This window comes from Apteryx mantelli, chromosome 2 (assembly GCF_036417845.1).
Source record: "Apteryx mantelli isolate bAptMan1 chromosome 2, bAptMan1.hap1, whole genome shotgun sequence".
NCBI lineage: Eukaryota > Metazoa > Chordata > Aves > Apterygiformes > Apterygidae > Apteryx > Apteryx mantelli.
In genome coordinates this window covers 22267491-22285793 of record NC_089979.1, presented here as the reverse complement: position 1 = coordinate 22285793, position 18303 = coordinate 22267491, and the positions used below count along the sequence as shown (strand labels likewise).

The following is an 18303-nucleotide window of genomic DNA, read 5'->3' as shown; positions in this document are numbered from 1 at the left end:
CTGCTTTTATTCTCTTTCACATGTTCAGGAAAGTGTTGAAAGGCCTGAAAAACATTTCTGACAGGCCCTTGTCAGCTGTGCGCTGTGAATGTGTGACTGGTTGTTTGAGATGTTTCTGGAGATGCTCAAGAAAAGACCCCAGGGAAATCCTGTTAGGCCTGTGGGGCGCTGCGAAGGCCTTCTGTTCTGTTGGGCAGGTCGAAAGTACGGATGAGCTCTCGAGAGGGGATGTGGCCTTGTCCCGCGCAGGTCTCGGGGTGCAGCAGGTGCCAGAGCTGTAATATGCTCCCCTTTTCTGGGGCCTAGAAGCAGTTTATTTCTCAGCTTTTAAGAAAAAGTGTAGGAACATGAGGTTTGATACTAGTTAGACAGTGGATTGCACTAATCTGGAAGGTAGAGCCAGATGGCTTGTGGAGATCTCTTCTAGCTTTCATCCTTCTGCCTAAAGGACTTCCAAAGGGGGAAGTAGAGCTGTTGTAGTGCCGTGCTTGATTTCACTCCTCCCCAAGCTCCCCTCTCCTGCCTTGTCTTGTTTTGCTTGCTTTGGCAGTGTGACTTCTTAGGCTACTTCCTCTTGGAAAAGCTGGGGAGAAAAATGTGTTGTTTTGCCATTACCACGACCCATCCTCTTCTCAGTTATTTTTGTGAAGACTAATGTTTTTTATCAACAGGATGGAAGAGGGCAAAAATAACCTGTTACTGACATGTTTGAGAGGAAAACACTTGAAAGAATAAGGGTGTGCTAGATTCTAGGAGCTAACCAACCTCTTAAACAACAGTGCACATTTTTCAAAAAAAGTGCGTAATGTCATTTGCAGTCAGGGTATGGAGGAAAATTGTGCTTTTATGATTTTCTAATGTAGTAGACATCATTATTGTATTGCTTTATGTAGAAATTATGCATGGTTCATTTAAAAAGGGAAAACACACTATTATCGCTTTCCCCCTTTCTGTATTCAAAGGCTCCTTACTTCCCGGTCCTGTTTGTGGTTTAGCTGTGCTGGGCCTATCTGATCCTAGCAGTCAGGAGCTAAACTTGTAATAGATAATGTCTGAAAAAAGAATAATGGTAGTCTGATATAAGAAAGCCAAACTCGGCTAGGATTTGCATGTAGTATTGGTAATGTCATTGTTTGCTTTGTGGGTTAATTTCTTGTACATTGCGTAGTCACAAAAATTCTTTAAGAAATACAAAGAAATGTGGTATATTAAATACTTTGGTTTTAGACTCTTTGGATATTAAGACAGGTGTAGAAGCTTAATAGAAACTGTTTCTCCTAAATTTTTTGAAGTGTTTAGTATAAATATAGTTTAAACAAGCATTCCTAATCTGAATAAAATTAAATTTATCTTCCAGGTCAGTAGTCTCAATTCATTCTCCTGCAAGAACCTTCATTGTTGCCTTTGACTACAGAAATAAATTGAATTCTGAGGCAGAATTTCTAGTTTTTTCTTTTTTCTAAGTCAAGAAGGTAGGAAAAAGGTAATCAAAATAGATTTGCTTTCCTAGTTTAGGCTAAACTGTAGACCTGAATCAGTTCAAATTGGCTATGTCGGAAAATAGTTGAATGAATTTGAATGGCAGCAGTTCCATGCTCAAATTCAAAAGATTATATAACATAAATCTTCAGATTTTTTTTCTATAATCCAGAGACCAATTAAAATGGCAAGTGATTCTGGATTCTGTTTTAAGTAGCGTGACTTCTCTTTCCTTTTCCATATCAGAATCGGATAATATTTCTGTAGTTCCAACTCTCAAACTCATGATGATTTCCTTTGACTCTTTCTTATAACAGTTCTTCCTCTGTGTTATAAAGTCTCTTGGAGAAAACAGAATTTCAGTACTATTATTAATTAGTAGTCTTTGTTCTTGTTTCTGATATTCTTTTTCTCCAAAAGTATCAGATGTTCCTCCTAGCCGTGAAATACCTGGTTTGACAAAGGGGTGGGGAAGGAGAAGAATGAAGTCCTAGTTACAACTGGCAGTTCAGTCACTATAGCAGGAGACTTTTCAGCCCAGCAGCACCTCGGCAGTTTTCAGCGTTTCCATTTCTTTAGCAGCAAAACTGAGTGGGAAAGATGCAAAACTGTATTAATTTAACTAAAGTAGATATTAAAAAGCAACTATGTGAGTATACGTAGATTCATGCTGAGCTCTAATGCAGCCAGCAGATTGTAAGGGGTAGACTGATGTTAATTAATTTGCCTTCGCCTGAATTAAATTAACTCTGTTAGAAAATACCTTCATTTCCATCACTTGTCCTGTCCCTTTTCCCCAACCTTATAGACATACCTACTGAAAAAAATGTTTTTGAGAAGAAGCTAGGGTGGCTTGAGTGAAATGAGAAATGGCAGAAATGTCTGATTCTGTCTCTTTCTGTGAATTTTTTTCCAGTATAATCTCTCTTCTAAGAAAGCTTCTGTGTTAGGGCTTTTTATTTATTTATTTTTTTCCTTCTCCCCTACCGGAATATTTAACAAATAGTATATGCTCTTGTCAAAGGCAACTAATGAATTATAAACTGGTCATCTTACTTAACGTCTGTATGTGAAGCTGAATGCTTTGTATTGATTTCTGCTACTTTTTTTAAGTGTGACACTTCAAAATGTTAGAGGAAACTAAAAAGCTGATTGGTAAATCCCTTCAGCCAGCACGACCTGTGCGTCATTTGTCTTCACAGAATGGTGAGTATTCTGGTTAAGATGCAATTAATTTAGCCAAAATTTCAGTTGCTTTAAGGGAAATAACAAGAATGTGCCTGGTGTGTGTATATATATATATTTTTAATGCCTTTGTTACAACTACCATGGTGTATAATATCTTGCTGTGTGCTGATCTTACTACATCATCTCTGTGATAAAATCTGAATTTAAACTATATCAGGTCTGTGCAGAATTCTTTTCAGTATTCTAGTTTGGTATTTGAAATTCTGGCTTGCTTTAGGAAGCTGATTCAGTTACCTCTATTAATTTGGGACTTGGGTTAGTTGTTAGTCGACTCCTGCTTTTGAAAACATAAACAATTTAAGAAATGGATTACTGTTTAGATTTTATTGTAAGTGCAGTATACTGCACCATACCATTCTTACTGTGTCTTGGTAAAAGTTAAGAAAGGCCTTACGGAAAATTATGCAGTATTTGCATCAGGTGTGTGGAGGGGAGGGGTTGTTCATTTTTGTTTGTTTTTAATCCCTGTTTACATCTTCTAGATACTGCAATATTATAGCTATTATTGTTGTCATTATTAAGTTATAAGTTTTTGATGGCCAGAGAAACAACAGTGGCAGCACTGGTGTGGACAGAAATAAAGTAACACCATAAACTTGTATTATGTGTTAGAACTAATGAAAGAAAAGCTCTAAATCACCATAAGACCAATTTTCCATTTAAGATGTTAAAAAGTGGCTGGATCATTCCTTTGCAATCCAATTCCATTGCTGTTCTGGAGGCAAGCATCACAAAACAAAAATATAGTCTATACTGTTTTTCCCTAATGTTTGCTTTTTTTCCCCCACCAGCATCAGTGATTGCTTTCAACTTTCAGACTGAATTACCTAGCAACCCTGAAGTATGCCTGCAGAGTGAGGTTGCCTGGGTGAGTATTAAGTAAACACAGTAAGGACAAGGCTAGTAATGTCTAAGCTGACAAAGGAACGCATTCTAGAGTGCCATAAGTTGGAAGTCAGCTAACCCCTTATGTTACCAAGTGAAAAGTGTATGGTATTTCCAGTTAGCAGTGTGCTTGAACTTGTATGTTAGAAAACAAAGAAGTTCTAGAAATGTCAAAAAGAAGCTTAAGCTTCAAGATGCCTTTTTTGATATTTGTGTGCACCAGTAGCTGAAAAATACATCTTGTGAGTTATATAAAAAGGAGTCATAAAAGTCTGTGTGGCTTTTTTTAGTCTTCATAGAGTTTACAATTTTGCTATTTTAAAGTACACATAAGTATTCAGTCTTTGCTTATTATGTTTAGTGAGTAATGTTAGAAGTGTGTGTTTTTTTGTTTGTTTGTTTTTTAAGCTTTGTTAACATGGACACAAATACATTTGAGGCAGAAAATTTCACAAAACCAGATTTTTAAACTTTTCCAGATATTTAAGTGATTGTATGCATGTATATGTGTAAATACATATGTGTATAGGTCGAGGTGTGTGTGTGTGTGTGTGTGTGTACACACACACACACACACACACACACACACACCGACCTATACACATATATAATATAAAATCACCAAAATGCCTCCTATTACTCTTCTATATGCCCATATTCTGAAGTTCTGTTTTGTTGACTCTGCTGGAGCAGGCAGTACATGGGGCTTAGCATTCAAAAAACAGAAGCACTCTAGTATCAAGTATCAAGCTTTACCGCCAAAAATACTTGGGTTTAGATAAATTACCACGTGTCTCTAAAACTTGAAGTTGGTTACAGATGTTTGCTGCAAATGGAAGTTTGTAGTGTTTCAGCTGGAATGCTTAATTTTTTTTCTAGTCTGAATTTGATTTTCTATTGATATTGATTTGAATGTCCTCTGGGTTTCAATAAACAGTGATTATCATTAAGGCTCTGGGCATTTCCGTTGTCTTCTCCTTCGTCTCGCTAGTAATATGTGATTGTATTTGCATTATCTCTAACACAGGGGGTTCAAAGCATATTGGAAGATTTTCATTATGAAAGGAAAACTGTCCCATTGGGAAGGCTTGCAAGGTCAGCTGTCCCTGCAGTCATGTACCCAAGCAGACTACAATGAGTGCTGCGGGTGCCTCTTGTTTGAAACGCTTCCCACAAGTGAAAACGATTTTGATTCCTTATGTCGAACTTGAATTCAGAGTTTGTAATTTGATCAGATGGGATTTTCTGGCTTGGGTGTGTTTTAAATTGTTAAGGCCTGATAGGCTTGCAGATGAACAGTTACTTAATTTGCACATGCATTTTTGAGTGTGAAAACTTGACTTCTGTTTCCACAAACGTTTTTTTAAAAGTCTTGAAGATTTCTCTTTATTTCTATACCTATTCTTAGCATTGATAAACTTATCTCTTTGAGCAAATGATGTTCAAAATTGGAAGAGTGTGGCAGGGAGAAGTGTTGCTGATATATATCAGATGTTGTTGACAGTTATTCCCAATTTATAAGTATTTTAAAGATAGATTGGTCAGTAATATTTACTTTCCTTTTACGTATTCAGGAATTCCATATTTGTTTCTACATCTTCTGCTCTTTTTATTTAACATGAACTAAATAACTACACTTACTCATTTTTCTGGCTGAGGAAATGAGTCTTCATGTAATACCTAGGAATCCATATTTACAGTCAGTTCTCAAGCAACAAAGTAAATATTTAATTCTTTTTTTGATAGGGTCTGTAGCTGAGATGAATTGCTTTAGTTTCTTTGCAGTAGACCTCTGGTTAATTGTTCAAGTATGCAGGTAGATTCACCTGCACATTACCTTAAAAAAATATATATATATATTTAGGAGCATTTTTATGCTCTTTGTTACAGTATTTTATGACGACTTTTAATCAGTGACAAGCAGCAGTGTGGTAAAAAGTGTGGTTGGATAATGTTGCCAACAGCAATAAGGAGCTAACTGTATGCATATAGATGGGTAATCCACTGTTGCCTTCCCCCACACCTTGAAGAAGAAAGTGAACTATTGCGTTTTGTTGTGGCATGACTATTCCAAAAACAAGTTTGGCTAGCTTCCTTAGCCAAACTGATTAAAAAAAATAGATTACTGTTTATAGAAATTTTAGGACAAGTATCTGTTCCTTCATCTTTCTTCCAGTATCAGTCTAATAATCCTGTAAGTCTTCATTTATTGTATGAAGCTTACAGATCACTGTTCTCACCTTTGACTATTTAAAAAAAAAAGGGGGGGGAAGGGGGAGGATTAAATGAGTAGAGCTGTCAGCAGCCTATCCTACCAACTGTAAGATGATGACTACTGTAACATATTTATTTTAATTCACACGTAAGGAAGTTAATACTTGTTTCTTGAACAATGTGAATTTAGGAGAAAAAACTCTGTCTTCCTTTTTAGAATAGTCCTGTAGGCAGCAATGCTGTAGTACTCTGCATTTCATCATTATTTGCCTAGGGGTGGCTACATACTGCATTTCTTTGATGTTAGTATAGCTGTATTCTTTTTCTGTCCTTTTCTTTGGTGCAGGATAGCGAGGAGGCTTTTTAATATTTTCACTGTCAGGTGTTTCATGGGTGCCTCCAAATATCAGCTGATTTGTACACTGTGAACTTGTCTGTTTTAGTTGACTGATGACATTGGCCAAAAGGTGGGCATAGCAGCTTCACAGAGTATTTTTCTAACCAGGAACATTAGTAGCTATTTTTAAAGATAAAGTTTCAGTGATGATTTGAGAAAGTTGTACCTTGTTATCCGTTTACTCTTTGGCTCCTGATATGGTGAAATACAGTCACCATTCCTAGAAAAAAACATGTATTTTGCTTCAAGAATCTGTTCTTCAAAACTGTAATCATATTTCAGATGTTTTAAATCATATCACCTCTTTTGGCAGGACTGTAATGGTGTTCTGTATGTACGATCATAAATCTTTAGTTGTCCTCTTCCTCTTTCCTCCCTCCACAATATGTTTTTCTTCTACAGAAGGTAAATGAGCACAATGCTAAGCACACTAGAAGGTGAAAAAGAGGAATAGCCATTACCGTAACACTTAATATTGTTAAAAGAAAACTGGCATGTTACAACTTTATATCTGTCATGGTCTTACATAGCGATGATATATTGAAGATCGAAGAGAATAAATATTCAAGTTGATATAGGTTAGGATACAGGAAATGCAAGTTGCTATTTGGAAAGCTTGGTGAAAAAAGATTTTTAAAACTAAAACATTATATTTGCCACTAACTTATACATAAAAAGTTTAAAAAAATAATAAAATAGATTAAAAAAAAAGCAAACCCCCCAAACAACAACAACAAAAAACCAATCCAAACCTGATATAAACTATGAATTTCCATTTCTCTGGCTCTTCAGTTATGAGATGCATTTCCTGTGTCTCAATCTATTTTCCAACAGGAGTTCAAGTTTGAAGTGCCAGCAAAATTTCACTGAATGAGATGAGTAACTCAGAATCATGGAAATAACAAAACAGTGGCAGGTATGTTGTGAACTAACTTCTGAATTTTGTTTCATACTTATTCGTAGTAGATAGTGGAACTTGTGTCATTTAAGTGATCCTATAGAAGTATCAGTAGACCATTCATTAGCACATTTTTGGCCAAACAACACAATGTAAAAGCTATTCTAGCAAAGAAAATAGTTGGATAATATTATTTTGTGAGGTAATAAGAGGTATTGTGTATGAAAGAAAGATGCATCAAAACATTTACTTGTCGTCTGTCATTCATCGCTTCTTAATATAGGTGATCTTAGAAATAATAAGTATGCAGTAATCCATTCTGTACATCTTGTGTCGAATGAGAAGACTGAACTTGGTTTAGGCGCGCACGCACTGACCTGCACTGGCAATTACAAGCAAGTTCTTAGAACGGTGGATTTTAGGATGGAGGGATAGCATTCTTTGCTACTGATATATGTGGAAGTTTGCGTGTTTCATAAGAATTTTCATTCCTGATTTGGACATCAGTTGTCTTTACAGTCTGGGAAGCGGAATCAAAACTGTAGCAAGTATGAATTTAATGAAAACTGTCACCAACCTAAAAACAACCAAAAAAACCCCCAAAACCTGCATTCAGCTCAGTGTATGAAGAGCAAACATACTTGTGTATAAACAGGCTCTCATAGAGGAGTAAGATACTGAGCATTAGCTTGTCGGTAATGGCTTCCTGGTAATAAGTTCCTAAGTAATAAAAGACATCTGGCTTTTCTGCCATGGACTAACAGCATTTCTGTAGGCAGTTGCTATGGGTCATGTAAGAGCATAAGATTGGAGTAGGTTTGTATATCTGAAGGTAAATTTCTGTGTACTTCTTGGTTGCAAAGTTTGCTTAAGTGAGCCCTACTTCTTTCACCCCTCTCCTGCCACCTTCTCAGGGTATTTGTTATCTCTGCTGCCTCCTCTCTAGCTATAAAAGTTTGTGGGACATTACTATAATTGAGTCACCATCACTAAAACAGATTAAAATGTGATGTTGGAACAAGGAGCCCAGTAATGGGAAAGGAGTTATCTCCTAGGCAGGTTTTTGTTGTGGAAAGGAATGTTGATGAGACATGTCTGTGCATATGTCTATGCATAACTGACCAAGAGCTGATTGTATAGAATAATCAGAAAGGTAATTTTGCAGGTCTTCATAAGGAGTTTGTTGTTCAGTACCTTAAGTGGTCCAGGTATTATGTTTTAAGGATATAAATATCTTTATTAGAAAGATGTTATAGTTGATGTTTAAGTATGGGAATGACATTGTGAAGATGAATAGCAACAGGTATTACAAAGTCTTCTAGTACAAGGCAACTACTGAGAACCCCCCCCCCCCCCAACTTCTTAAAGCAGTAAAAGAATTGAAGAAGAATCTGGTAACAGAATTCTCCAAGCTGCTTTACTTTGGGATATCTAGATACACATACATAAAGCAGTTTAAGACTTCTGCAAGGAAAAAGAATCATCCTTACAGCACTTCAGGAGTGTTGCGCAGTGTTAAATTTAACTCTGAGTAATCTAAAGAGCAGTAAATTGTAGCAAGTTCCTTAGATTGTAGTTTTAGACTATAGTCTAAATTACAGTTTAAGACTTATAGTCTACGTTTTGGAGGAGGCAGAAAAGATTTGCTAATAATAAAAAGCACTGATAGTAGTTGTATCTGAAATGTTAGCCATGATTCCAGTCAGTCTCTTAGCATTGGAGGACCTCTATTCACAGGAAATTAGCAATCTTTCTGCTTTGCCAGGAGTAAGAGAGTCAGACTGTGGTAGGTGGCTGGGTTCTAGTAGGCCCCGATAATGCACTTGTGGTTCCAGAGTGTCTGTTTTTTGAGGTGTCCAGAACAAATAGCTATGAACAATTTGATTTAAATCTAACAACAATAAAATTTGTTTTCAGTGATGCACACCTCCTGTGGAAAATTTCTAGGAGTTCATGAGTCAAAAGGCACATGGTATAGAAATCTGGGCCTTCTGTGCAGGTGGTGCTAGCAAAAAATACTAGCTGCGGAAGTACCTTTCCCTTGGTTAGTTTTATCAGCCAAATTGGAGTTCAGTGAGTGAAAGCTCCCAAACATGCAGATTGGGGTTCTACTGGATTTTGCACAGTGACTAGTTTAAAGCAAGCAATATTCTTTAATCTTACTCCTTGATGATATGAATTTTCCAGAGAAAATATCAGAAGAGTATTGGGTCCACTACCTCAGATCTATTGGAGACTTCACTTGAAAAGTTTCCATCAGTCAGTATCAGTTAACTACCATTTAACTAGCAGTTAACTACCAGCTTTAGAAATACCTGCCCTGTTCTAGCACAACTTTCTTTATATGAGGATTTCCAACTGGCACATGTAGTAGCCCCGTGGACAGTGACACTCAAATGTCGGGTTTTGGATCAAAACCAAACCTACCAGAGCTCTTGACATCATCAAGCAATTGACAGGATGGTGTGATGGGAGATGGTGCAGGAAAAAATCCAGCGATATTGTGGTGGCATTGTCTGACACACAGCTCTAAATTCTGCTTTGCTGTGTGTGCCTTCTTCTTGTGGGCTCAGAAGGTTTTAATACTCTCTTCTTCCTTGTTCCTACTTTAAAAGAACCTTTGAATAGCTAAGATTTGCGAAGACTAGTTGAACATCATAAAGGAGTTAGAATTAGCGGTGTGGCTTCTTGTTAACTTAATCATCTGAAGTCCCAAGATGTTTCTTTTTTCTTTTTTCTTTTTTCTCTTTTCCTTTTCCTCTCTCTTTTCCTTTTCCTCTCTCTTTTCCTTTTCCTCTCTCTCTTTTCCCCCAGAAGCTTTAAGCAAATCAAGAAAAAAGATAACTAAATTTCAACCACAAAAAATAGAAGTATGAGTGGGATGGGAAATATGCTAGAAATGTTCCACAATTTCAGAATTCCTAATTTCTGACTGCAGTATGCTCAGCATGCTACTAAAGCTACTGCAGTTAGTGTTGACTGCTGTCTCTGTTCAGGAAATAGGATCTCTTCTACTTTTGACAGTTGCAGTTGTCTGAAAGAAGATGAAAGAGACATTGTTTGTCTGAGGATGCACAGACAGTGCAGTGAAGTATAAGACATACAACCTGTTAAATAATAAAGGTTTAAAAAATAAAAAAGTAGCATCCAGACTCTTCACTCCCACTGGCCCCATCCCCCACCTGTCTCAAAATGAGGTTAAAATTCCTCAGCCAAACCTGTAGAGCCTATCAGGAGCCAGGGTAAACTGTTGAGGGGGAAATTGCTTCTCTCCTTTCCAAAACACTCACTTCAAGGTTTTTTGCAGCTGGAAGGAGCTCAGCCTTACGCTGCAGATGCTGGGTCTTGATGCTTATGCAACTTTTTGCTAGGTTGAATCCAAGTCTCTCTTTTGATCTTAAGGGGAGTCTTTTAATGTTTATTATTATTATTTCCCAGTATAACAGCTTCTAGCTGTGTTTTGGTGTGAAATAAGGGAAAAGGAGGAGGGTAATTGTAGTTTTCTTTTAAAAAGTAGCAACAGCACTGTAAAATTCTGTCTAAAAGATTGCTGTCTAAAATGTGATCGTTCCTTTTAATACTTCCCTGTGTTGCTTTGTGGATAGTTGAGTTATTGCCTTATTGTGCATGATCAATAGTAACAAATGTTTTACAGGTTCAAATTGAACCTTTCAGGCATTTTGCATCACCAGTATTCATATTTTTCAGCTGTTCTTTTGTGTATATGGACAGGACCTTCATCCTCTAAGTTAGAGATGCATCAACTGTTATACATAGGTACAGTGTTGACCACCAGTAGTTTAATTTGTGCAAGTCTGTTTCTTTTCAGACTGTTTTTGTAGTGTAAGGAAGGTAGTCATTTATTTCTGCTCTTTTTAAATTAGATCAACAGAATCTAGTTTGTGTGCAAGAAGGGTGAGTTGCCCAATATCTTGGTGGCTTTGAAAACAAAATTGACTGTTGAAACTCTGCTAATACTGTTTATTAAAAAACAAGCAAACAAAACCCTCAGAAACATATTTCCTTGTTTAAAGGAAATTGCAAGTTTCATAACTTATTTTTGTGAAATATATAAAATATTGTTTAAATATATTTTTTTTCCTCCTTGTTTTAGTGGTCTGAAATGACTGGAATGAAGATCTTAACTCAAACTATGATACCCAGTCAACCAAAACTGAATGGATTAGAAGAAAAAAAAGGTAAAATGTTGCATACAGATCTATGTCAGAATTGTATTTTCTGGGTGGAAGACAGTTGACATGTGGGCTACGTATTATTTTTTTCTAATTAGCCCTTGTTTTGAGAGGTTGGCTTCCTTCTACACCACAGTTTGTGAGGGAAATGAAACCTTTTTGTTGTTGTTGTTGTTTTTCTCTCTCTTCATGTAACACTCCAGAGTAAGTGTAGAATTTGGCCTTAACTGAGGTGGGAAACTTCCACTGGTAGACTTGCTTGTGTAAAAAGATGTGTCTGGGCAGTGTTTTGGGTGTACTTGTCTTGTACTGGTAGAACTCAAGCACGAAAGCTTCCTTCGTACAATCCTAGTTTTGTATACATACACATGTTGCTTCTGTGTTTGGGAATACAGGTCTGAGTTGCATCCTCTAGTCCGTTTAAGTCAGTCCTTTACTATTGGAGTAGTCATGGCATACTCGCAGGACAGTTGTTCTTGTGCCAATGTTGTCCATAAGGGTTGTTCCTTGTGCTTTTCAACATGGATCACTTCATGGATCACTTCTGTAGTGCTCATCACTTGGTAGTCATAAAGTACAATCGTATTTTCTGTCATTCTTTGATAGGTTAAACAAGCCAAACTTGTACTCCTTTTTTTGTTAATGTATGTTCTCAGTTTCCAAAATCATTTTAAAATCCTTCTCTGCATCACCTCCTGCTTATTTCTTCATTCTTAAATGTGTCATAGGAACTGTGACAGTACTCCGGATTAGTTGATCTGTTCATTCAGAGACAGATTTTCCTATGAACTTATCCCCATCATCTCAGATATTTATCTGTAATTTGCAATTCTTAAGTAATTTTTGGAGATACAGTTTGCTCTTACCACCTGAGAATTGAAAGTGTTCTGTTAAATTTTATTTGGGCCTTCCATATTTTTCCTCAGCCTGAGAGGTTACCATCCCCAGGTTTTTGAGGATGCTGTCATTCTACGCTGTCATTCGTTACTGGCTTGGAAGGTGAGTCTCTTTTTTGTATTCCCTTTTAGGGTCAGGTTCCTCTCTCTTATGCTTGGCCCTGGTGGAGGGACCAGCCGTCTCTGGCTGTGGTCTGTGGCAGGCTTGTCAGTTTGTGTCTGTGTCTGCTGGTAACGGCTTTCTGATCCTTTCTCATCTACTCTGCTTTTGGTGCGCAGAACCTATTCTGTTCTACAAAATCTTAATTTGCTTTTCCTTGTCCCGTTCTGGTCTCTTGTGTTAGTTATCACTTTGGATCTTCCATCATGGTTAACTGCTCTATGACTCCTTCCTGAGTCTCCTCTACATTTGTTGAGATGGCAAACTTGTTCCTATGCTTGTTTTCAAAGGTTTTTTGCTTGTTTGCTAATTATTGTAGCGGTTTACTTCACAGCGAAACAACTTTAGAGGTCCTGTTGTTCAGCTGCTGCCTATAAATCATAATCTCATTTTTTTCCTCTTATGTCATATTATCAAATTTCCTTTCAAACTTCATTTTGTCTGCAGCTCTACCTCTCATGCTAGCTAATAAACTCCATTTGATGTCAATTCAGTGGTAATATATGTATGCCTCCAATTAGTGTCTCTGCAGCTTTTCGTAAAGGCTTTCTATTGCTGCCTCAGTTACTTCCTTGCATTTTGTTTCTCCTGTTCACATCTCTTTAAACGAGGGGAAAACCACCAATCCATGAGTTCTCGTGTTTGCTCACTTTCTTTAAACTGTTGTTAAGGTTAACCATTTCCCTCACTTAGGTTCAGCAGTTATTACAATCACTTGTCAAAAGCAGGAAAAATCCCACTCATACTTGATTTCAAGGCATTTCCTGTCAACAGAATACAGCCTAAGAAGAAAACAAGTGACTAAATTACAGTTCCTAAGGAACAAACTTCTTTGTCACCAAGGACAAAGAAATAAGGTTCGTTCCTCTTGCCCCATTCCTTTCTTCTTGCATCTGCGCTTTAGCATATCTGACCCCATATTGGGTGGACATGTTATCTTAGGCTATGGTAGAATAGAGAGAGTGGTACAAACCAAATGTAGCATAGACCTCAACTTTTGTTAAGTCCATGTAAATCCCTTCAAACTAGTTCATTGGTATTAATGTTTGCCAGGTTACATGCAGCAGACTTGATTATTTTTAGTGGTTGAAAGACATCAACTTAATAGCTCCAAGAAAAGAGACTCAGTTTGTTTTCATGTTATCTGTCCCATAAATATGTACCACCTTGATGGTGTGAGTTGTTACTAATTCGGAGAAATTTCCTTTTAGGATTTCAAGACCAATTTGTGATGTTTCTGTTAATTAGAGCAAGGTACTGGGAGTCTACCTGTGGTGTAAGGTTGGATTCACTTTTGGCTGTGTTCCTTTATATTAAAACAATGAAACTTCTGTTAGGTCAGAATAGTCCTCCATATTTACTGAGCCAGTTTGATAGAGTAAAATGGAAATGCTCTGTAATTTACCACAAGTATGCCATTTCAGGCTGAGACTTGAATACCTGCTCTTTTCACATGCAGTTCTACCCTTTTATAAGAAATCAAAGTCTCTTACTCCTGGCTTGAGTGCCTTAAGCATTGATGTTGAAATAACTGGATAATTTTGTGTATTTACAGAAAGAATCAAATACAGCAGAGACTTCCTTTTAAAGCTTTCAAGTGTTTCACTTTCTCAAGAGAAGCCAAAGTTTCTTCCTGATCATCCAATTGTACTTGAAAAACCAGTAAGTGAATTTTGCGTATTAAATGAAATTATAAAAATGGTCATGGAGGTTTTGACTACTCATTTGATAAGAAAAATACTTCTTCAAACCAGTCTGCCAAATTGATATAACCTTGAAAAGACTTACTATGCAGTTATAGCTCTGTTGCTGTTGTACGTAACTTCCCCAAACAGTGTTTGGCATTTTACCATGGCAAGAATTATACAAAGGAAAAAGGGTGTTTGTCTTTAAGAAAAAGATCAGATATGTGTTCCCAAATTTGGGATCTGTATGAAACGATAGTACATTGTAGCTTTGGCATTCTATGTTAATGCAGCTCTGTTTCTTTAAAATAAAAGAAAACAATCTTGGTAAAATTCTGGTTTAGTGAAAGCTTAATCCCAGTGTATTGTGTTTTTGTTGTTGTTTGTTTCTTTGTGTTTTTTAGTTGCCTAAGATCAGTGTCCACTGTAAAGGAGTTTTTAATGCAATTTTGTGTTACTGTTGTCTCTAGTCAGTGTTTCTGCAGAATGCATTTCTGTATTTATTGGGGAGAAATGAATGATGATTGTGCAGGATATCCAGGAGTGGTACCTTAAACATGGAACTGAAATAATCCTAAAATGCTTCATGTACTAAGAGGAAAATTATTGTAGTTCATATTCTATAGATCACATATGGAGAATTATTCTGGGGTATAAATGTTACAGTATCAAATTGGGCTGCATACCAGCCTGCTTTTGAGGTCACGGTGTATTCCTTCTCTATCAAGGAGAACTGTTTCCAAATGAGTACTGTGTTAGCGGCAATTTGAGGCAGTTCTTAAGTTCTTAAATTTCTGTTCTCTGGAAAAAAAAGCTTATATATAAGTTATCACCCTTCCATGATCTCATTTTTTACATCTTTCTGGCATATTTATCCTCAAGATGATATAAGGCTTTACTTTTTGAAAACCTGCTCCCAGGGAGAAAAGTTTCAGCACTTGTATTTTTGTGTTTGGGGGGGGGGGGGGGGGGAGGTGGTTTAGTTGTTTTTTTTTTTTTTTTTTTTTTTCCTTCTTCCTCTTCTCCTGTATCTTGAGTTTCCTAAGGCAACGTGTATGTATGTGTGGATTTGATTTGGTAGTTTGAAGGGGTTTTTGTATCTTAAGTGAGTGGTCTGGGGATTTTTGTGTGTGGTTCTTGTCTTTAGTTTATTGGTTGTCCCCCCCCCCCCCCCCCCCCAAGGAAAGAGCCTTACAATTTGAAAAGTAAGGTGAAAATGTGAAAAAATAACTCTAGTTTTGGTAAAGTTTTTTCTTTTTTCTTCTTTTTTTTTTTTTAACTAGTCATTTAGAAATGCAACTTGAAACTTTCTTTTAATAGTAGTGGAATTATGAAACATCTTAAGTCTTGCAGAAAGTTTCAAGATGAAACTTTACCTGTAACTTTCCAACAGTGTCGTCTTTGTCCTATTTTTTTCCCCCCTCTTCTTTAGCCTGAAGTGGCAAACATTAATAATTGCTCCCCTTGTAGAAGTTTTTTAGACAGTTTTTCTAAATGCATTGTATATTGTGTGCCATTAGCCTGCATAAGAAATTATTTTTGCTACAGTTTCAATTAAGGAAATGGTCTAAGGATTGAACCGTGTTAGAATTCCTGTTGCCATACTCTGAAACAAAATTTTTATTCAGGGGATGTGTGTACACTACCCAACTAGTCATTTCCTACAGAAAGCACTGAAAAACTTTGAGATGTTAAGTTATTCTATATGGGAATCCAGCTGTAGGAATCTGTGAATAGAATAGAAGCTGAATCTGGCCCAAGGAATACCTTAAACTTGACTTGACCTGTCAACTGATACATGCTACTTTCAGGGCTCATGCATTAGTGTGAGAAGATATTTGGTGAATTTCAAGAAAGAGGAGTGATAAACATGTTTCGAAATGGAAAAAAAAAAACAGTAACTGCAGACATTTCATAGGATAGACAAAGACCTACCTTACTTCCTTTTCCGAGCTAACTACCTCCCTTGAAAAGGTTGATGGTGAGATTTTCATGAAATACAGAACAGGTTAGTCAACACAGAGGTAGAAGGGACCTTTGTTCAAACTGCAGAACTCATCAATGTACAAGTCCCCTTAAAACACTGGCACTGAATAAGCAAATTTTCTATCCAGTGGAGAGCCAAATGAGAATAGTTGTCTGAGCATAATGTCATGTAGAAGGCTGCAGCCTGTTACTGATTTTTTTTTTCTTCTTAATACTTCTTATAATATGTAGATTGAAGGAAAAGCGTTTCATAATTCTTGACAATGTAATCTGAGAATGTACCTATAATCAAACAAGAAAAAGTGAAGATAGGTTCAAAACTAATTTAGCCAGAGAAGGCAATGACTTCAGGCTCCTTCTGATGAAATGCAGACATCAGAATGGTGCATCAGTCCATCATTTTAAATTGTCTGCTTTGTGACACCTTGCTATTGAGATTGAATGTCAAGAGTTCGAGTATTCCTCACTGAAATAGAGAACTTGATTAACAGCGGAAAGCCTGTAGGACAAGTACATAGCTCTAGCTTTGGTTCAAACAGTAAATTTTTGTTTGGGGAGTCTGTGAAAGCTGTCTCTTTTATCAGATTTTACTAGATGTCTAAGCAAATGTCCTCTTAAGTTCCCATTAATTTTAAAAAAATCATCCTCACAGCAGTTGTCGTTTCTAGAAGGGTAGGAAAGATGCAGGCTAATTCTAAGAACATCCTGTAGGAGAGCTGAATTGATTGTGGGAGTTCATATGAATATTGCTATTGTGAGATTTTTCAAGATTAACTGCTGAGGTGGGTTTCCTTGCTTATGGCATCCTGGTAAGTGTTCTAAAGAAGGTGCTCTTCTGGTAGAGCACCTCTAGAATTGCTAGTGGAATGCTTCTATCCAGATTATATCATTATGCAGGATTTTTCAGTGGAGTATGCAAAAGGACTTAATTTGCTTACCTGAACAGCAAGTGGTGGTTTATTGTTTCATTTTCCACCCTCTTTCCTCTGCACTTTAGTTTCTTTCATGCTGTAGATCCTATAGTTATACCAGAAAATTCCAGAGTGTTAAGTGGTCCTATGCTACCCACTTCTCTACAGACAAGCCAGAAGGATCAATGAGATGCACATATAATTAAATGAATGGTGCTTAAAAACAAACCAAAAAACCCACTCTCAATTTCTAATGGGAAGCATGCAAACCTGCAGCATGTCAATGATCTAGTATTTCAGGAACAGGTGGTTGTTACCACTTTGCTGCAGAGTGGGGTATTAAAAAAGTTCTTTTCCATCTTAAGAGTTTCCTAGTACCAAAGTTTTGATGTCAATAATAAATTTTTATGCCCATCCATGACTGAAAACTGTATTTTCAGATGGAGAAAGCTTCTGGGAGTATAGGGTGCCTTTAACAAGAGAGATGCTGTTACAGTTAGTGGCCTATGGGTTGCATTTGTCCCATACAACATGGTCTTTTTGAGGGGAGATGTGGGGAGCAGCTGTACTTGTACACAGCTCAGCATTTGAACTAAGCTGATGCTGTTGTGCTGACCCAGTCAGCCAGAAAGATTTCAGGTTAATAAATTTTGATGATGAATGAAGGAATAAGTATTTGGATTAATCTGAAATACATCAAATAATTAAATGTACATGGAGTAGAAAAGGTTTATAAGGAGATGCATGGAAACTTCATTTAAATGACCTCATATAACTGAAGTAATTTGAGGGTTTGTCTGTCTTACAGGAGAACAGCAACACTTTTATTGATTTATGCAGGAAGTGATACGTTGTTTGGAAGATGAGAGATCCATCAGTGAAGGACCTACATGTAAAGCATATTTTTACAGAAGATTTTTAAAGGTACTTGAGTGCCTACAGATGAAAACAGGACCTTATGAAATCTACAGAAATGCCTATTTCTATCTGTAATAGCCTGAATGTTTTGAAAGTCAAACCTTTAATTTGTAATGTCTGAGATAATAATACAATTATAGTGGAAGTAAATAATTTTTTGTTTCTCTGTGACAGACTTTTCCTTGAATCAGCTGTGTTATCTAACCATATAGTTTGTTTGACTGTAAACTTTAAACCAATACTTGAATTGACTTTTTGCTTGTTCCCTCTCTCTTCCGTGACAGTAATAATGGAACAATAACTACCAGCTGTATCAAACTTCAAATGACTTAGGCATACACACTGCTTTAGCTTATTTTTTTGGAGGGTCAAAACTTCACTTGTTTTTTCTCTTCACTTGATAACTCCCTGTTGACACAAGAGATGCCTTAAT

At 36.8% G+C, this 18303-nt stretch overlaps 1 protein-coding gene across 1 annotated transcript; it reads left to right on the top strand.

Annotated features, from left to right (window-relative positions):
• The first annotated feature begins 2606 nt into the window (after positions 1 to 2606).
• Positions 2607 to 17946, top strand: C2H8orf88 (chromosome 2 C8orf88 homolog). Its single transcript, XM_067292291.1, has 5 exons — positions 2607 to 2685; positions 3525 to 3595; positions 11236 to 11320; positions 13926 to 14032; positions 17761 to 17946. Exons 1-5 carry the CDS (start codon positions 2607 to 2609, stop codon positions 17797 to 17799), a joined length of 381 nt encoding a protein of 126 aa, XP_067148392.1. The 3' UTR covers positions 17800 to 17946.
• Positions 17947 to 18303: the final 357 nt, after the last annotated feature.